At 37.8% G+C, this 21817-nt stretch overlaps 1 protein-coding gene across 2 annotated transcripts; it reads right to left on the bottom strand.

Annotated features, from left to right (window-relative positions):
- Positions 1 to 225: 225 nt before the first annotated feature.
- Positions 226 to 11689, bottom strand: LOC110929433 (serine carboxypeptidase-like 17). 2 transcript variants are annotated; one of them, XM_035988381.1, is made up of 14 exons: positions 11468 to 11689; positions 11151 to 11296; positions 6645 to 8059; positions 6435 to 6511; positions 4566 to 4688; positions 4382 to 4484; positions 3256 to 3293; positions 3056 to 3157; positions 2464 to 2550; positions 2215 to 2382; positions 2066 to 2137; positions 882 to 1030; positions 605 to 776; positions 226 to 528 (listed from the first exon to the last, which is right to left on the bottom strand). In XM_035988381.1, the coding sequence occupies exons 4-14, from the start codon at positions 6504 to 6506 to the stop codon at positions 445 to 447; spliced, it is 1170 nt and encodes a 389-aa protein (XP_035844274.1). In that variant the 5' UTR covers positions 6507 to 6511; positions 6645 to 8059; positions 11151 to 11296; positions 11468 to 11689; the 3' UTR covers positions 226 to 444. The 2 variants fall into 2 exon arrangements, with proteins under 2 accessions (XP_035844274.1, XP_022028282.1); XM_022172590.2 differs by lacking the exon at positions 6645 to 8059 and having other exon boundaries at positions 11468 to 11678.
- Positions 11690 to 21817: the final 10128 nt, after the last annotated feature.

Consider the following 21817-nt stretch of genomic DNA (forward strand, 5'->3'; position numbering starts at 1 on the left):
GAAATCTCCCTCTTCATAGCATAAACATTTAACTTCTGATCATGCATCCAACTAATAATATTATGGTGTGTAGTAAAGGTGTTTCTCCCCAAGTGGTTGAGAGTTCGACTCTCATTGTGGACATCGGTGTAGATTTAAGGGTAGATTTGGTGGGTGTTTGGGTTATTTTTTCTAAAAAACAATGTTAATAATGCTAAAAAAAGCAACGTTTATAATGCTGACAACTTGTGGAACCTATTTCTCCTCAACTTGGAATAAACTGAATGAATCAATGGTCTACATATACACGGCCAAATTTCTAAGGTAATTTTATACCTTTTCAAATTAGAAGAGAAAGCCAATAGACTACCATATAGTCACTTGCACAAAATGTTATCACAAATCTGCCTACATATGCAAACCAACCTACTCGTGAGCTTTGCTCGACGTTTTCCAACTAAGGCATCAAAGACGTGCCTGAACAAACCATCTCTTAACCATTTCATAGCATTCTTCGGGCTTGAACTCTGGAGCGGTGTGACCTGCCCCCTACACAAGCAAAGGCCGGTTGCAAGTATTAACAACTTCCCTAGCTACATTTGTGTACGTAACCAACCAAACTTACCTTCACGGTTGCAAAAACTAAAGAATAATCGTCACGGGCATATGTGGTTTTGTAGCCTGCTTCTTGACTATTGACATACCATGCCTCCCAGTTGCTATCAGTGATCGTCAAGTTTAGAGAAAGTATCCATTTACGGGTGCCCACATGTGGTACCATCATATCGTGATCACCACTATTGCCAAAAATAATTAGGAAATAATAAATATTTGTTTGCAGAAAGTAATTATCATAGATAATAGTTTTTGAAATAAGCATGCATAAATATATGTTTTTATACCTGAAAACTAAAGCCCGGCAATTTCTCTTTGTTAGATTTGCATGGTAGACTACACTATTTTGGACGTTGAAATTGTAAGCCGGCATTGACGGTTCGCCATAGTTGTAGGTCATATCAGTGTTACATAACGTCCACTCTTTTACTGTACCCTATTTACATCCATCATACGATGAGATCCGAAAGAAAACCAGATCATAGTCACATGGAACGCGGTACGCTCCGGTACGCGGTACGAAAACCGGTACGCAATTCGGGCCTTTCTAAAAATCGGTACGTCGGGGGTAGGTTCATTTGGGAGCGCTAATTCGGTACGTGGTACGGTGTATCCTATGGCGTACCACCGTAGTTTGGTACACGTATCATATATATAAAAAAAGTATAAAATAGATCTTTCATTAAATATTGTGTGTGCTAGATTGATTGTCATAACTGTATTTATAGTTAACATGGGATGGGTAATAATTAAAGTGTGTTAATTGTAGTGTGAAAAGTTAATGGCGGGAAAAAACTGTTCAGTTACCTCTAATGTATAAAAAGTGGGAAAAAGTTAATGGGTTTTCAAATTCCGGTACATGAATCTGGCTGTACCGGAACGCTGGCCACTACAAACGGAAACGCGTTTCGGATTAATTAAAAACGTGTATTCACCGATAGGAACGCTATTATGGTACACAATCGGGAACGGTCCAAGTTAGCGATCCGGTACGCGTATCGGAGGCGATTGGGACAACTCTGTACCGCGATTCGGTACGACCGATCTGGTACGCGATACAAGGGTCTTTTAGCGTTTCCTGTGACTATGAACCAGATCATATATAGTTATCTAAAAGCAATGTAAACGGCATTTGTGATTGTTTTGACAGTCGCAATAAGTGTAGTTTCTACCAAAATGGGCGCATATTTTTACACTTAAAGCACTTAAAAAACTAGGCAAATCCAAAAAGAACCGAAGAGAAAAGGCCACACAAGCGGATATGCCTAGTGTCGGCTAAGGCTTAGTCGGCTCCGTATCTATGGCCTTTTCTGATTGGCTTTTTCTAGATATGCTTAGTTTTTAAGTGCAAAATGTCCACACCTACTTTGATAAAAACTCGGGTTAATTTGTCTATTTTAGTGATTATCCCTTAAATATTTTGTTCCGCCACATGTTAAATATATACAATTTATGCTATAACCATGCATACCTTGCTTACATGAAGCGCCTTTTGAACGTTTTTACTATTTGCCCATATCGTTGCATACTTGTATAAGTCACCCTACAAGAAGGAAAGAATTAATGTGTACATTTATAAAAAATATATATCGTTATGTAAAAAATTAGGAAGAGAAATACTCGACAAAAGACACCCTTGAGCGATTGTCGTGTTGGGATCATTCTAATTTCATTCTGTCGAAGATACCGCCTACTTGCATGTGTTGTCGGATTTACACCTCTTACCAGATTGGTCTTCGAATCACAATCGGGATCCAAAATTTGTTGGATGTTTATATCTTCGACACGCTGTAATTTAGAAACCAGAACACTTGATAAGAATGTTTTCAATCTTGAAAATAACCTCGGGTAAATTCGTGCAATGCTTACTTTGTTGACCTCAGTGATATCTGCCATGCATCGTAGATTGTTTCGATTACAGTTTGCATACTCTCCATTGCAGTTATTTTTTGTAGACTGAAACAATGACATGAATTATATTCAAAAAAACAATCAATTATGCTATGATAGTTATTTTATGATAATAAGGTATGATGTAAGCAGTGGCGGATCCAGGAACCACCCTGAATCCGCCACTGGATTTATTACTTTTTTAAACTCATGATTTTTTTTCAAACCAGACCACATGGTACACTTAGTCCTAGTAATATAACAAAAGCAATAACATTTTATAAAGTTATATTGTCCTAAAACTTTGTTCATTACTTGTTTAACATTGTACTCTTTACCGTAAAAATCAATCCATGTGAACAAAGATATTACAATATTGTACAAGTACCTAGAAGTTTTTGGTCAACCAACCGGCCCAAGCAGTAATATCCGTAAGCTTTTCGGGGGATTTGGTTTGTTACGATACATTAAAAACCAATCCTGACAGGTTGACTCATGGTTTGACCTAAAAACGGGACCATAAACACTCTAGAATAAATGTTGAATTTCATAATAAATAAGTAAAAGTTACCTCAAACAATTCATAGGATATAAGAGCCATGCGATAAGCGAATTCAACTCTAGAGTTTACATCTTCAGTTTTATCTGTTAACGGGTTTCCTTCCAAATAGCCCTGCAGTTAGTTCTTTGTTAGCCGATAGCTTGATCGTTTTCGAGCTAGTAGTAGATTATTTAGCACATGAATGAGCCAAATCATTAAGATGTGCTTACTTTGATATTTAGAGTAGGCTTTAATCCTGCATCATTGCCTACAAGAAGGAATTATCATTTAGAGTAATATTAAGAGAATTAATAGCAATAAAAAGCTATTTTATTTAAAATCTAATACTAATAAAAAGATATAGATAATGCCACATGGCATTCTCATACCAAACAAAAGCCTCCTTAAAGCCATATGTCATTTTCTCCTTCAATTCACATTTATTATTATTATTACTTATTTAATTAATTAATACAAAACAATAAAAAATTCCTTAACAACTTAATACTAATAAATGTTTTATTGTTTACTTAGATATTAATTATTTAATTTTGACTTATCTAAAATATATAGTTAGTTATTAGTAACAATTCTACTTATAATAAACAATTTCATATAATGTCAATGTGACAACATCTTCTTATTCTTTAAAAAAAGATTTCTTTACAATAAATTATTATTTTATACTATAATAATAAAAAAGGTAAATAATAGGTTAATCTGATATTTGAAAACCGGTTTACTTCCATGCTTTGAAAACACTTTTAATGTTATTAGACGTATGTAACAAACGCGTTTAATGATATAATATCTTCATACTAATTTTGATACAAGACTATACTCACTGGATGTCCTAAATGGAGTTATATTTTTAGGCTTGCCATACCATTGATAATTAACAAAGGTCAATGTTCCAGTGACATTATTAAGAAATATTCATTGAAAGAATAGTTTATGTAACGAACTCGACTACAGGTCCTATCACTAGGTGACTAGGTTATTGAGGCACTCATATTATCCTCCGGAAGTAATAATAACACTTGAACATTTATCCCTAGATTTCGTTTAATACCGCCAAATAGAAATATTTCATTTATATTGAAAAGAGATAGATTCCTCTCGCCCAATGTTTTGCCATGACGATAAATAAAAGTATAGGACAATTTTTATGTAAAGTTGGTTTGTTTATAAGAGAATTGGTTTTTACACATGACCAACTGTTGCATCATCTACGGTAAAGAATTCACTTATATAAATTTACGAAGAGAATATAAAATTAAATAATTTACAAATTTATATCCTTAAACCCGTGTAGTACACGGGTCTAATAATCTAGTATAAAATAAAAACATATACCTTTATATATCTCTTCAGTAACCATTGGAACTACGATGCCGGAATATGATATTCCAGCAACGTATATTGTATTGTTTATGAACTTTGGATGGTCCCTAACAAACTGCATCGAAAGTTCAGAAGAAAATCCGCAATCTTAACCTTTACAAAAGCGTACTACTAAATTCGTTAAAATATCACTGACCTTCCTTAAAAATGTTGCGGTATGAGACGCCGATAATGTATCACTCGATATCATAGCCTCGGCTGTTTTTGCGTATGAAAATCCTGTTATCGACGGGGCGTCCAAATATATCACATTTGCCACCTTTAAATCCCCACAATGACAACTGTTAATCGTAATGACACGAGGTGTTTATCTCGTTGAATTAGACAGGTCGAACCGGCAATCCATTTAAAAGTTAAAACAAATAAATATATATATTTAGAGTTAATTACACAAATGGGTCCTGTGGTTTATACCTAATTTCGCCTTTGGGTACTAACTTTATTTTTTAACAGGTTTAGGTTCTATGGTTTCAATTTTGTAACACCTTTGAGTACTAACACCAAAATTAGTTAATTAATGACTAAAATACCCTTGCATTTTTTTAAGTTTATCAATGTAACACATTTGGGTACTAACACCTAATTTTATTTAAGTTTAAATCAATTTTACAAAATCTATTTTTTTTATTTTCATCTTTTTATTATATCTCTTAATTAACATAAACTCTATTTATTTTTTTTATTTTCATATTTTTATTAAATTTCTTATTTAACATAAAATCTATTTGTTACACCAGTATTTTTTTAAATGGATATTTTAAATAAAATCTACTAGCTATATAGTTTTATGTAAATTAAATTTCTTACTCATTTTAACTAATGTAAACCTTACTCGTTTTCAATTTTGGATTGAAATGATTGATAATAATAAATATCTTTCATGTAAAAAAATTTAAGCCTTTTTTTTAACTCGTTTTTTTTTTTCATTTACATTTTACTATTTTAGAAAGATATTTAATTTACATAAAACTATATAGCTAGGTATTTTAGATAAAACTATATAGCTAGGTGTTTTAGATAAAACTAAAAAAATTTAAGCCTCTTTTTAACTCGTTTTTTTTTTGTAAAAAAGATATTTAATTTACATAAAACTATATAGCTAGTAGATTTACTGGTGCAACTAGTAGATTTTATGTAAATTAAATATCTTTCTAAAATAATAAAATGTAAATGAACAAAAGACAAGTTAAAAATGGCTTAATTTTTTTACATGAAAGATATTTATTATTATTATTATCAATCATATATATCCAAAATTGAAAACGAGTAAGGTTTACATTATTTAAAACTAGTAAGAAATTTAATTTACATAAAACTATATAGCTAGTAGATTTTATTTAAAAAATCTATTTAAAAAATCTATTTAAAAAAATATTGGTGTAACAAGTAGATTTTATGTTAAATAAGAAATTTAATAAAAATATGAAAATAAAAAAAATAAATAGACTTTATGTTAATTAAGAGATATAATAAAAATATGAAAGTAAAAAAAATAAATAGATTTTGTAAAATTGATTTAAACTTAAATAAAATTAGGTGTTAGTACCCAAATATGTTACATTGATAAACTTAAAAAAATGCAAGGGTATTTTAGTCATTAATTAACTAATTTTGGTGTTAGTACCCAAATGTGTTACAAAATTGAAACCATAGAACCTAAATCTGTTAAAAAATAAAGTTAGTACCCAAAGGCGAAATTATGTATAAACCACAGGACCCATTTGTGTAATTAACTCATATATTTAATATGGTCAACCCGCTAACACGTTTAAGTGTTTAATTTAACCCGTCAATCCATTTATTACAAGTTGCAACTGACCCCTATGACCCTTTTAACACTTGTTTGAATCGTTTAAATAAATTGGTCTTCTTTGGGTTACAAGATTTTAAATGCGACTAAGTTAGGGTTGATGCTTTTGACATGAATAAACATGCGGATCCCGTTCATATTCATCGTTTCAATCGTAGCGCAAAAAGTATAAAAGAATAATTAAAATACACATGCCTTTGTCCATGAGTTGGGGTTGAATGTTAGGGCCGGTACGTCGTCCCTGTATTCCCCATACTGAAACTGCATAGGACCTGTAAAATACACGACATGAATATCCAAACGACATCGTTTACAGTGTTTCTTATCTTTTGCTTGAGTTTTTAATCATTAATAATTTTTTTGAACGGCCAACAAATCATTTCCGAGCACTCTTGGGGCACTCACCGGACAAACGGAGTACTCCGAGAGTAACCCGAGTGGTCCACCGCCAATTCCGGGGAAACCCGCACCCGCCCGTAGGCACAACAGTAAATTACCAGTAAAACCCGTTTGGCTCAAGGATCGAACACAGGTTTCCCTGAGTCTCCTATCACTGCCCACCAGTGCCTTACTCCTTTTTTGCACCAAATGAGAATTGAACTTGAGTCTTTTAAAGAAGAACTGAAGTCCTATCACTTGAGCTAGAGGTTATTTGCTTTTAATCATTAATTTTATGTTTGGTTTAGTAAGACATTATTTATTTAGTTAATAATCAAATAATAAGTGGAGAGTTCAAATGAGAAGAAATTTTTTGTAAGAAGAAAAAAAGAAGAAATTTCAACCAATAAGAATGTTTTATTTAACTTCATTTAATATAAGTATTTAATGTTACTATAAGGGTACATTGGTAAATCTACATAGTTCATTAATTTGTAGTCTTTCTCTTTAATAGCTAACTACATTAAATATTTTGTAACTTATCTTCAAAATATATATTTTTTTCAATAAAATAAAATAAAATAATTTAAAGTGTAGGATAAATTACGAGTTGTGTAGGATAAATTACAAGTTGTGTAGGATGAATTTCAACATGTAGGGTGAATTTCGAAATATGTAGGATAAATTTTGATGTGTGTAGGCAAAAAAAAGTTAGTGTGGAGGATAATAGTCTTTATGACTAATTATTTAGTCAGAAAGGATAATAAATGAGATAAGTGAAAAAAACTATTCAATGTTTTACAAAATTACCCTTTTGTTCTTTTTCTTCTCAATTAATTTTTCTTCTCAAATGAACCTTCCCCCAAATAATAAAGCTTAATGTGTGACCTGTTGTTTTTTACTTTCCGTTAAATAAATTGAGTCAATGTGGGGCTAGCCCACTTGGTAGCAGGGGCGGATATAGCTAATAAACAGGGGTAGCCCCTGCAACTCCTTGACACTTTTACGGTAGTGTAAATTTTGGAAAATTTTGACGTTTTTTTAATTTCGTTACCCCTTTTTTTAAACATTGGCCTATAAGAATTTTTCTAGATCCGCCGCTTGTTAGACGGCTTATGCCTTTTAGAGATGAGGTCTCAGGTTTAAATCTGAGCAATGGTAATTAATTTAGAATTATTGAATTAATAGAGTCGAAACAAGCGTTTTCATTTAAAAAAATATATTGATAGAAACTAACAAAAAATCAGAAAGACCTTTATTCCTCTAATAATTCTTTTCGTCATATGTCTTGAGTTTTATCCTCTTATAATTGTCACGTCAATTTTAAATATCTTTCTGAAGAACCACAGAACTAATTTTAGAGTTAATTAATTTGGTTTATGTTTCAAATACGAGGGTTAATCTTCTTTAATTTTCCTGAGCTCCGTAATGATCCGTTCTTCCTGCAAAATAGAACACCGTTAGCTCGTTAAAAGGGGAATATAGGGGTTTCCCTCTTAACCAGACTTCGACGTGAGAATAAGTATCTGCTTTGAGGAAATAAGTGTGTGCTAAGAGTGAGAGTGAAGAGAGCAGAATGAATTAACCTGTGCATGAAGGTCCTCTATTTATAGCCGGAGAGGTGTAAGGAGAGATGGGCTGATGGGCCTTGGGACGGAAGGCGGCAACAGAGAATATCCTTCTTGTCTCATTGGTATCGACCGTTAATGCCTTCTAGAAGATCTCCGGTGCTAGCGCACCATGATTGGAACCACGTGTCCCTGTTGTCGGCCTTGTTGTCCCTCTGCCATCAGCAGATAAGTGGAGATCATAGGGCAGGTGTCGCCGCCCCCTGATTGGTGCCACGTAGACGTCCTTGTGTACTTATTGTCTCCTGCACGTCAGAAGATCGTGGAGCACGATAGAGCACAGCCTGGTGGACGCCGATTGGCTCTTTCTTCTGCCACTTGTACCTTGTGTACTCTCTGAAGTGGTCTTGCGCTCTAACCCCTGCGCGACCCTTGTTGGGCACGTAACTGGCCCGCGCGAGGGTGTAGAGACTAAAGACTCTTATTCAGAACACAAGTGTGAAAATTGACGTTATCCCTTGTTTCGACCCCGCGCGAGGCCCGGTTCTGCTTGAAGGGCTCACGCGGGTCTGGAAATTGATCAGCTTGCTTAGTAAGGAGTATGGTCCAGCGCGCGACCTGGATGGTCTGCGCGACTTTTTGGGACCATACCCCTTCACTTTCATTTTTAAGGAAAACCTCGAGGAAATGAACTTTAGGGCGGTGTCTGACCGGAGGAGGGTATTGGAGAAGAGGGGGTTCCAGGTATGTTTTCAAGTAGACAAAGTGGGTTCCAAAAAAGATTAATATATTCATGTGGTGGGTTGTCCGAAATCGCATTCCATCACTTTTGGCTTTGCAAGCTAGGAACTGTTTTGATGGTGAAACAGCGTGTGTATGATGTGCCATGATGGGGAGTAATCTGCGGACCATCTGTTGTGTGGTTGTTTTGTTGCTTCGATTGTTTGGAATCATATAAGTGGGTGGTGTAAAGTGAGTCAAATTTACGCATATTCGGTGAAAGACTTGATCGAGTTTGATGAGCATTGATGAACATATTAGCGATGGAAAGCAGAAGAAAGCAATTAAAAGGATTATTATGGTGGCGTGTTGGTGCATCTGGAAGGTGAGGAACAAGAGGAGGTTTTCTAATATACCGGTCGAAGCGAAGAAGATCATTTAAAATATTAAGTCTATTGGGTATTTATGGTATAATAATAGATCTTTGTATAGAACTATTAGTTGGGATGATTGGTGTAATTTTAATGTAATGTAGTCGGTTGTTGTTGTTTTGCCTCCCCTGCTTAGGGGTAGGCGTTGTGAACAATAGTCACCTTAAAAATATAATAATAAAAAAATAAAAAAAAGGCAAATGGGGCCAGAAATCGAGAAAGAAGAAATGGTGGGGTAGGGAGAGGTGGGTGTTGCGTATGAAAATTTTAATTTCTCGTATTTATTTTTCTAAACTATTAATTTAACATAAAATTGTAACAATGATGATCTCATTGACGAACACACAAGGATATAAAAATACACTCTCGTCAGTAGATAACATATATAAGACACGATTAGACATATTTACTGAAAAGTACAACATGAGATTTATTACTTTTTTTCAAATAATTTAATTAAAAGGTTGGTATCCATCATTTCTCTTTCTTGATACATAAAACATATAACTATGTTATAAACATGGGATATAAAGTAGTTAAACGAGTCGTATTTATGTTTAGAACTTGTGTTGTTTGCATCTTTAGAATTTCTATAAGTGTAGTTGAGTATTAGCGTTTTGCCTCAATGCTTATGTGTTTACTGGGCGAGTTTCTAGTAATATTTTTTTTACAGGCAATTTAATAAATAATGAATACGGGACAATGTATGAGATATAATTTTATAACCAGTTAACCCTTATCACATCCATCCAATTATCTTGCCCACTTATACATATAATTTCCAATGTTTATATATTGCTAAATGAAAATTTTCGTCGTACAAATTACGAGTGATGTTAAAAATATGGAATTAAAATAAAGAAATAACCAAAAACCGAAAGAAATCATGCATATGAGCAGTGACCACGAGGAAAGTTACGTATTGTCATATATCAATAAAGTAGCGGTGCTCAATGATTTCAGTCTTTTGTTTGATAACATTTTGATAGCCTTAAATATAACCATAATAAATATAGTCTCAATTAAAAAATATATTCATAGCATTAATTATTATTTGAATAATTATTGTGTAAAAGATTAAAAAATATATTCATAGCATTAATTATCAGAATAAATATTGTGTAAAAGAAGTTTCAAGATTAACACAAGTATATCTATTTCTTTCTCTTTACGCCGTTCAAAAAAAAAAATCTCTCTTTACAAAGGTCTCTTATATAATATTTAATAGAAATATAGATATACCAGCTGAATCTACTTTGGAACGATAAAATAGCTTGATTTGTGATGTATAAAAAGGTTATAAAAATTTTATTACAACTTTTATAATTTCTTGTTAATAATATCATCAAATCTCAATGTTTATACAAACAATATGCATCAATTCAATTATAATTTGGGGTGACAATTTCAGATACGCCATGTAACAAATCAAGTTTCACATTGTCAAATCTAACCTAATTTAAAAACAAGTCGCGTGTCTGGGTTAACCTCATTAACATGTTTAACCGCTGTTTTTTTTACATCTCACCAACACAATTTACACGTTTTCAACTTAATTACTACCCATAACTCGTTTAGATAAACGGGGCGTATTGAAGTTACACGACTTCAAGTGTACGGCAAGAGTTAATGACTTTTAGACATATAAAAATATGACTATTGAAGTTACACGACTTCAAGTGTACGGCAAGAGTTAATGACTTTTAGACATATAAAAATATGACGGTTTAATTAACCGTTAACTAATCTGTTATGATTAACACCCCTAACAAACATTGCGTAAACAAGTAATAGAGAGGCTTGTATGTGTGTACCGATTTCGAAAAAGAAGGCTCGGAGTGCGGAACACCCCGGGCCTCCAGCCAGCCAGATAACGAGCGGGTCTTCGGCGGGGTTCCCTTCCGACTCCACGAAGTAGTAAAATAGCTGCACCGTATCATTTTCTCCCACTCCAATATACCTATTACAGACACAAGAAGCACACAAGTTAACACTTTGGCCTAGTGTCACCAGGTGCTTATCTCCGTTTAAAGTGGTACGGATACAAGTCTCACAAGCAAACAAAGTGTTTGCCGTTAAAAAAATAAAATAAAAATACACACACAATCTTAGTAGTAATGATGGGTCATACCCGGTTTCGAGTTTGAAAGGAAGGAGGCCCGGATAACCAGGTAAGGACTTGACCAGCGTTTGGGATGTGATGCGAGTGGCTAGCACTAAAACCACGAGCCAGAGATAGCCCAGTTGCATCAAAGAGCTGGTTGGGATCATGATGGCTTGGTGGTGACTGGTGTGTTAGGTAGAGGACTAAGGGTAATCTTTTTATAGAGCTCACAGCCACATTCATACTTTCACCTAACCCAACTTTTGTGGGGAAGGACCCGGTTAACTGGTAGGTGTATAACACCGTACACTACTTTCGATACCAGTAACTATCATTTTACTATAAGGGTGAGAGGGGCACTCCCCTCTTAGGGGAGTCCCCTCTCTTACGCATACCCAATCAGGTTATGACACGTCAACTCCCCTCTTAAACTCCTCTCGCACCCCAATTTGATGGCGGCACTCCCTTCTTAGGGGAATTGTTTTTTTATTCAAAAAAAAAATGTTGATTGGTTGAAAATGAGGGTGGCCCACCATCTTCTCTCTCCTTCGTTGCGGTGAACCCTCCCCGATAAACACCCCCGATTTCCCTCCCCGCTTTGTTGGCGGCACCCTTCCCGCTCGGCAACCCCCTCCCCGATTTCCCTTCCCGCACGCACCCCGCTCCCCCTAAGTATATTAAAACCGGACACTACTTTCGATACCAGTAATTATTAATACACAAAAAGAAAAGGGTACATTATATGTGTGCGCAAATATAATGTATATATGTGTGGGCATTGGAGGGGTAAAAAGTGAAATGGTACAAACTTTAATGTTATTTTACTAATTTCATAAGAATAACGTTAAAAGCGACAGATGGTTAATCATGCATCATGTGGTGCCGTTGATAGCTGAAAGACAGGGGGGGTACATGCATTAATCGGTCTCTGTCCCGATGGTTTGGGTGTTATGTGCTTGGGTCCAACGTTTGATACAAAACTACAATCAAGCCGTGGGTCTCACTGGAAGCAGCCTCTCTATTCCTACGGAGTAGAGGTAAGGTTGTCTACATCTACCCTCCTCAGACCCTGTCATAGCTTTGCTATTTGTAAGATTTACCGAGTATGATGATTATGACTATTTACGATTGAGACCCATGTATACATCTTGTACAAAGCCTATAGCGTTTTTCTATTTTTAAGAGAATTTTTTATTGTGTTATATCATGTCTTGTATAGATCTTGATACGTGGTCGAAAACTGGTGCTCGTAATTGTTTAATTTGATGTTTTTACACATGTTTTAATTTCGAATAGCCCACTTTTGATTAGATACTTGTTTTGCAGGTCTAGCAGAGTTTAAGGAGCTTTTCGGGAGCTTTACGGGTCACTGGAGTGAAAACTGGACCACCGGAACGCGAAACTCCGATCAAATTTTGGCGTCGTTGCCGGGGAGTGCATGCGCTTTGTGTTTGGATATTGTTTGAATTTGTGTGATTAACTGTTTAAATTGCATAGTTTCTCTTCTTGTACTTTGTCTTTTCCTTTGTTACGCGGGGTGTGTTACTTGTGCAGGTTACAGGTAGTGCATGCATACGCGGAACTCCGGGAGGACTTCACCTTTAGTCTACGAACCGGAAATCGAAAGAGTAGCAAGAAGAAACCTAGCAAGCCGGTTAGAGGCAACACTTGCTTCTAATCAAACCACCACAACACCACCACTCACACCGACCATTGAAACCGATTCAATGGCAAACCAAAACTCAAACCAAAACCAAAACCTTAACTCGAACCAATTTCAATACCGGAGCAACTTCAATCCCGCCCAAAATGTCCAACCTATACCTCAAGAGCGACCGGGTGGTAACAACAATACCGGACCACCCACATCGCCTTTCCAAAACCAAAATCCCAACAACAACCAAAGAACACCCCAACAACAAAACCATCATCGACAAACCTCCTTACCCCTCAACCTTGATGACCGGAATGTCAATTCCGACCGTCGAGGCAACCGAGATCGTGGCAATCCCGCGAACAAAGACCCATTTTTTAACATAGACGACTTGAGGAACGCCATCCCCGATGACGAACCTTATAGTGTTCCCGGTTATCAATCGCCGGAGCATGTGAGTGTTCATACAGAAAATTCGGATGACGGGGGCTACTATGATGATCGGGTTAATGATGACAAAGATTGGGGGTATGTGAATCAGGGTAATATCTACAATGCACGAGGATTTAAAGATGAGGAGTTTGGCTATCAAAATGCCAACTATGTGGGGGATGATGACTACGGTTATGGGAATAGAAGAAATGACGGTTACGACAATAACCGCCAACCACGCAACAATTACCAACAGAACCGGAATGATGGGTTTTACAAAAACAACAACAATGCTAACCCTAACCGGATTCCTCGTTTCGTGGGAGGGGGTAACCAAAGGGGTAACCAAGGTGGAAATCGAAGAGATGAAAGAAGAGGTGATAAGGGAGGTGATAGAAGGGACAATCGAAGATCGATTGATCAAGAAGTTAACGGTCCGCATCATCGTCAACAACCTCCACGAGGAGTGAATGACCGTTTTAGGCCGGTGGTCACCGAGAATGATTCACCAATTGTTTGTGAAAGAAGGATGTTTAATTGTAAACCTCATTACATCTACATAATTCCTCACTTCAATGGAAGATCGAATGATGAACCGTACACGCATTTGGCAGAATTCTCATCTATATATAATACAATCGGGGGGCACAATTTTGCATTGGAGGAAGTCAAGCTTCGGCTATTTCAATTCTCGTTAAAGGACAAAGCGAAGCAGTGGTTCCTTACACTTCCGGCAAATAGTATTCGAACATGGGGAGAAATGCAACAAGCCTTTCTTCATGAATACTATTCGATGGCAAAGACCGATGATGCTCGTGATGAAATTAGGTCTTTTCGCCAATTATCGGGTGAGCTGTTGCATGAAGCATCCACACGATACAAGGAGTTGATGCGAAAGTGCCCACATCATCAAATAGAGAAGTGGGAGTTAGTCAAGTGTTTTGTACGGGGTCTAGACGACAATACATGGAACCGCCTTGAATCAACGAGCAACGGGACTCTTTTGAGCAACCACGAAGATGATGATTGGGAGTTTTTGGAGAGGATGAGCAAACGGTCGAAAGAGAAGGAATCGGCCGATAGAGCTAAGAAACATCCCATTTCCCGGTCACTTCCTGATCTTGATTCTAAGGATCGAATTTCTACCTTAGAGCGGGAAATGACTCGTATGAAGAAGAAGGAGGTGAACGCGGTACAATTTGCGGTGTGTGAAGAGTGTGGAGATATTGGGCATAAAACCGAGCAATGTCCAACGGGGTCGAGTGACTACACCGAGGAAGTAAACCAAGTGTATGGGGATCGAAATGGAAAGCAATATGACATGAACTCCAACACTTACCATCCGGGGTTGAGAAATCACCCTAACTTCCGGTATGATAATTCTTCGAATCAACTGAACCCGAATTTTCAATCGGGTAATCAAGGTGGTCAAGGTGGGTCCTCGTATAACAATCGGCAAGGTGGTAACCAAGGGGGTTACCAAAGGAATTACAATCAGGGGGTAACCAAGGACATCAAGGTCGCGAAAGCAACTATCAACGGGGTTACAACCAAAGTGGAAATGGGGGTGGTGCATCAAACTCCCAAGGTGATGACTCGATAAGTTCAGAATTTGATGCCATCATGAATGCCGTGAGTAATCTTACCAACTCACAACAAGCTCTTACTAATTCATACCAAGAGTTCAAAGCCGAAGTAAAGAAAGAGTTTGAAGTGAAGGATAAATCTCAAAAGGCATTAGAGAAACAAGTGGGGCAACTAGCTCAAGAGATGGCTCAAATTCGTGGAAGTGGAGGAGGGCTTCCAAGTGATACCACGGTGAACCCTAAGCACCAAGGGTCGAATTCGAGGAACGCACGTGAGGTACAAAAAAATGAAATTTCTTTACATAGTGGTCGAGTCATAAATAGTGGTGTTGAGCCACCATCCCCCACGTTTGTTGAAGGGGTGGTGGAAGATGCGAGTGATGATGAAGGTAAAAACGGTCAAACGGGTCAAAAGAAAATTGATTTAAAAACTAATAATAACACTCCCGTTGTGACCGTTCCCGTCCCAAAGGCTAAGGAAACGGGTGTGGAGGTTAATACCGCCCCTTATCCCAAAGCTTTGTTGGGACCATCTAAGAAAGTGGTAAACAAACGGGGCTCACAACAAGAAGAGATGTGGGAAATTTTTAAACAAGTCAAAATCAATTTACCACTCTTAGATGCAATCAAGCAAGTACCTTCATATGCTAAATACTTGAAAGATATATGCACCCAAAAGAGGACTCACAAGTTTCCTAAGAACTTGATTTAACTGAAAATGTGAGTTCGATCCTTTCGGGTTCACTTCCACCAAAACTTCAAGATCCCGGGGCACCTATTATTTCAATACAAGTCGGCGAATTTAAAATGACTCGGGCACTTTTGGATCTTGGGGCAAGTGTGAGCCGATTTGAAATGACTCGGTCCACTTCAAGTGTCTAATACCACCGTGGTGTTAGCCGATTTGACCCCTAAACTACCCCGTGGGATAGTCACGGATGTAATAGTCAAGGTCAAGGACTTTTACTATCCAGTGGACTTTCTTGTATTAGATTATGTCTCTTTGGACCGAACTAAGCAACCAACGGTGATCCTCGGTCGACCATTTTTGGCAACATCGAATGCCCAAATAAATTGCAAATCGGGCACGGTCGACATGACTTTTGGTAACCGTCGGTTGCGGTTAAATATCTTTTCAGGATTGACGGATCCTCTAGTCGGCGATGAATGTTATATGGCGGACATCGTGGACGAGTGTATACCTCTATGTGACATTAGTGTCGAAGAGGAAACACAATAGATGAGTGTTTCATGTTTGACAGGTTACAAGGAGATATGAATAGGAGCATGGATGAGGAAGTGAAAGAGTTGGAGGTTATGGCGGCAAAGGAAGGAAGGCCCACTTGGACACACCAAGTGGAGAGTCTTCCGGAAAGCATTGATGCAAAGTTGAAGCCATCGTTGGAAGAGCCTCCGGTGCTAGAGTTGAAGGTGCTACCCAAGCATCTTAAGTATGCTTATGTGGATGAAGGTAGCACGCTCCCGGTTATTATTGCATCTAATTTGACCAGGGAGCAGGAAGAAAAGTTGATGAGAGTATTGGTCACCCATAGAGTCGTTATTGGGTGGACTATTGCAGACTTGAAGGGAATTAGTCCCTCGGTAGTGATGCACAAGATCATTACGGAAGACGGCATGAGTCCTTCTCGCGACACACAACGGAGACTAAATCCGAACATGTGAGAAGTGGTTAAGAAAGAGGTACTGAAGTGGCTAGATGCGGGTATTATATACCCCATCTCAGATAGCCAATGGGTGAGCCCGACACACACAGTTCCGAAAAAGGCCGGTATTCAAGTCGTCACAAATGAGGTGAAGAGGTCGCCACTCGGCCGATAACCGGGTGGCGTATTTGTATTGATTATAGGAAGTTAAATGCTGCAACTTCCAAAGATCATTTCCCTTTGCCATTTATTGATCAAATTGTTGAGAAATTGGCCGGACAAAAATTTTATTGTTTTCTGGATGGTTATTCGGGATACAATCAAATTGCTATACATCCGGAAGACCAAGCAAAGACTACCTTTACTTGTCGGTACTTTCGCATTTAGGCGAATGCCCTTTGGACTTTGTAATGCCCCCGCCACCTTTCAAAGGTGTATGATGAGTATCTTTTCAGTTATGGTGGGGGAGTCTTTGGAAATCTTCATGGATGATTTCTCAATATTTGGGTCATCATTTGATACATGCCTTGACCAACTCGAAAAAGTTTTGAAAAGATGTTTTGAGAAAAATCTTGTTTTGAGTTGGGAAAAGAGCCATTTATGGTTCAAAAAGGGATTGTGTTGGGGCATGTCGTCTCCAGTCGTGGGATTGAGGTGGATAGAGCAAAAGTGCAAGTCATATCCACTTTGCCTTATCCCACAAATGTTAAGGGTATTCGGTCGTTCTTAGTGCATGCGGGGTTTTATAGGAGGTTTATAAAAAGTTTTAGTGATATAACGAAACCCCTATGTAATCTTTTGTTGAAAGATAAAACATTCGATTTTGATAAGAATTGCCAAAATGCCTTTAACATTTTGAAGAAAAAGTTGGTTGAGGCCCCGATCTTGCAATCACCGAATTGGTCTTTACCATTCGAAATTATGTGTGATGCAAGTGATTATGCGGTGGGGGCCGTATTGGGTCAAAGGGTAGACAAGAAACCGGTTGCCATCTACTACGCAAGTAAGACTCTCTCGGATGCACAATTAAATTATACAACTACCGAGAAAGAGCTATTTGCGGTGGTATATGCGTTGGATAAATTTTGTGCTTATATATGGGGTACTAAGGTCATTGTATATTCTGACCATTCTGCAGTTAGGTATCTCATGGACAAGAAGGATGCGAAGCCGAGATTAATCCGATGGGTTCTTTTGCTACAAGAGTTTGACTTGGAGATTCGAGACAAGAAAGGGAGCGAGAATGTGGTTGCGGACCACTTGTCTTGATTGGTTGTAGAGGAGGATTCTTCCCGTGAAGAGATTAACGAGAGCTTCCCAGATGAGCACATTTTAAAGGTTGGAATATTACCATGGTATGCTATTATTGTTAACTATTTGGTTACAGGTGACGTACCGGCTCATTGGGATAGAAGGAAGAGGTTGCACTTCCTATCTCAAATCAAGTACTACACGTTGGAGGAACCGGACTTATTCAAGTTTTGTCCAGATCAAGTCGTTCGAAGATGCATACCCGACGAGGAGATTCCTAGTGTCTTGATGCACTTGCATTCATTTGCTTGTGGGGGCCATTTCAGTGGTCACAAAACTGGGCACAAAGTGCTCAATAGCGGTCTTTATTGGCCAACTATTTTCAAGGATGCTTTTAATTTCGCTAAAAATTGTGTTGAATGTCGAAAGTTAGGGGGTATTTCAAAAAGGGATGAAACGCCCATGCAACCGATCCTCATTGTAGATATTTTTGATGTGTGGGGGATCGATTTCATGGGCCCATTCCCTAATTCGCATGGCAACTTATACATTTTGGTGGCGGTCGATTATGTATCTAAATGGGTCGAAGCGATTGCCACCAAAACGAATGACCATACCGTTGTTTGCAATTTTGTACAAACAAACATAATTTCTAGATTTGGGATTCCCTGAGTGATCATTAGTGATGGGGGATCTCACTTTAAGAATTTTAACTTTGGCAAACTTTTAAAACAGTATGGTGTTGACCATCGAATTGCTACCCCTTACCATCCACAAACAAGCGGTCAAGTGGAGGTTTCCAATAGGCAAATAAAAGAAATTTTGCAAAAGACCATTCGACCCGACCGAAAGGATTGGTCAACGTAGTTGAATGATGCTTTATGGGCTTATAGAACGGCTCATAAAACACCTATTGGAACTACACCTTATCGCTTAGTTTATGGGCGAAATTGCCATTTACCGGATGAACTTGTGCATCGTGCTTGGTGGGCTATAAAAGAGGTTAACATGAAATATGACGATGCAGGAAAGGAGCGAAAGTTAAAGCTTTGCGAATTGGAGGAACGTAGGGAAGAAGCGTATGAGTGCGCCTCGAAGTACAAGGATGATATGAAGAGGGCACATGACGCGAAGTTGAAGCCGAAGGAATTTGAAGTGGGTCAAAAGGTTTGGCTATACAATTCACGGCTTAAGTAATTTCCCGGAAAGCTCAAGAGCAAATGGATGGGCCCGTACGTAATTACACGGGTCGGAAAGCTCGGAGATGTTACAATCAAGGACCTGAAGGATGGGTCGAAGCAAACGGTTAATGGGCATCGCCTTAAACCGTTTCTTGATGGTAACAATGAGAAAAAAGATAAGAATGTGGAGTTGGTGAACTTTGTGGTAAGTGTGCCAACTTATGAGGTCAATTGAAAAGACCGGTAATGAATTTTGTAAAGTTATGTATAATTATTTAATTGTTTGCGTGTTTTGTGTTAATCCTTCTCGTTTCGTACTAATCCTCTTGATTGTGTGAAGTTCGGATATCACGAACGGGTCTTGAAGACAAAATGTATGTGTTGAGACTTATTTGTGTGTATTAGGGACAATACATGACTTTTCGGGGGGTGGTAGGGCCGTTAACGGTTTCCGCGTTTTTAATAACTTATAAAAATTTACAAAAAGATTTTTAATAATTTTTAGGATTTTTGTATGTATATAGCCCCTTTAGAAAAAGTTCATAAATTTCCTTCTATTATTCAAAAAAAAAATAATAAAAATTGATTTTTGAGGAACCGTCGCCGACGGTTAAACCCCTCGTCGCCCACGGTGCTTAGAAATCCTTCGTCGCCCTTGTTTCTCCGTAGACAGCAAGATAGGCCGTCGCCTATATTCGACATATGCACATACCATCGCTGACGGTCCCTGGAAATTCAGCCGACGCTGAATTGTGTCAAGTGCCTAGGATCGAACTCAAAGCTTTGTGTAGCCATTTAAACACAACCCGAACTCAGTATTAACCACACATAACACCCGAAAACTGTACCTCATATCAATTACCTTCATTCAATCCTAGTCATTCAGTCCCTACGTTTCTTATTTCTCTCTTGCATCTCCATCTCCTTTAACCTTTTCTCTAAGAACCCTAATCTTCAACTTCTCATAACTCCTCTGATTCTCACCCAAATCCAGTGATTCTTGAGCCTAGATTGTGTAGTTTTCCGAGAGGAACAAAACCCCCATAACGGTTTCCATCAATTCTTGCTCGTTTGCAAGATTTCTGGACGTGAGTTTTTAGGGTTTTGAAGAGTGTTCATCCAAATCATTTTCTTTGCATTTTTCTTAGTTCTTCTTGTTAATCTACATCCAAGGTATGAAATTTCACTTAATTTATGCATGATTATCATATAAATTGTTGATTTCCTTCGAAATTTTAAGCCTAGTGTTTAAGAGTAGATTGTTTATCATAATGTATGATGTTTTAGCATAAATTTAGGAATGTTTACTTGATTTGGGTGGGATTTGAGCATGCTCTAGTCTTGGTGAGGTGATTACACTAGATAGTTGCATGATTGAACATAGTTGTGATGCTGAATCTTGTTAAATTCATGAAACTTTGAAAATTGTTTTTTTTATGAATAAACATGTAGAATTGATATGTAGATGATAAAATGTGCAACTTTGGAGGTTTAAAAATGCGATTTTACATCTAGTGATTGATTGAAATTCAACATTGCATATTATGTTCAAAGTTTGAGATTGTTTGAAGATTTGGGGTGTGCTAATTGTTCTCTATTGTCTTTTGATTGTAGCTATGTTTAGAGGAAGCAAGAAAGCAAAAACCTTCGGGCAAGGTTCGTCTTCAGGAGCCGGGTCAGGCTCAGGGCAATATCAAAGGCGTTGGGAACAATTAAGTAACGTAGAAGAAGATGATGGGCAACTTTATAGACAAGATTGGGATTGGGAGGAGGCCAAGAATAGTAGGTCGGCTTCGGTATGGAAAGATGAAAAACTGAAGGCTCTTTCCACGTACCGAAACAAGAGACTAGAGGCGAAGATGTGGAAAATGAAGATGGTCACGGGTGTTTCAAAACCCATACCCGAGAGGGCAGTATGTGAGCGTACGTTGAATGTCGATGAGTTCTGAAAAAAAAATCGGCATAGTTCAAAGGTTTGAAAAGATTGGGTGGGAATGAGTGCTTGACTGGTGCGAGGATATCACCACCCGGGTGTATTTGGGGGCTGTTTGTGAATGGTTGTCTACTCTCCGTTTTGAAAATTCTGATGGGTCGGCTCCTACGTGGCAGTTGATCGGCAATATTGGCAAAAACCAAATGATCATGTCATTTGAGCATATGAATGCTATTGCAAGATTTGATTCGCTTGGGATTGAAGCGTATAATTACTACGGTTATGATCAGTTTTTGGATAATAAAAGAAACGAAGCTGATCCGGCGCAAATGCTAGCATCCATATTGCCAGGTTCTGGGGGTGCAGGGGATTCGAGAAACGACTTGTCTTTGGAGGGCAAAATACTACAAGGCATTTCGTTGGAGAATGTTTTGGTGCGGTTTAGGGACCGCGGTAAAGTGAAGGCAACCGACTGCCGGGTTTTGCATTCGTTGTTGTATAGGACGCCAAGGTTGTCATTGCGCCAAATTGCGATGATCAATACATGGGATACAAGGGAATCATTCAAGCGGAAAATGATCCCTTACGTAAGATTGATTAGCACAATGATTTTGCAGCAAAATGCATTGCCTCAGGAGTCACTGTAGGTGTCTAAACCCATCGATTAGTTCAGCTT

This window comes from Helianthus annuus, chromosome 3, assembly GCF_002127325.2.
Source record: "Helianthus annuus cultivar XRQ/B chromosome 3, HanXRQr2.0-SUNRISE, whole genome shotgun sequence".
Lineage (NCBI taxonomy): Eukaryota > Viridiplantae > Streptophyta > Magnoliopsida > Asterales > Asteraceae > Helianthus > Helianthus annuus.

Coding starts and splice junctions, on each gene's coding strand:
- LOC110929433 (XM_022172590.2), bottom strand. CDS start 11,607: ATGATCCCAACCAGCTCTTTGATGCAACTGGGCTATCTCTGGCTCGTG. Junction 3,294..4,381: donor TACTGAAGAGATATATAAAG/GTATATGTTTTT, acceptor TCCTTCTTGTAG/GCAATGATGCAGGATTAAAG. Junction 2,383..2,463: donor ATATCACTGAGGTCAACAAA/GTAAGCATTGCA, acceptor TCTAAATTACAG/CGTGTCGAAGATATAAACAT.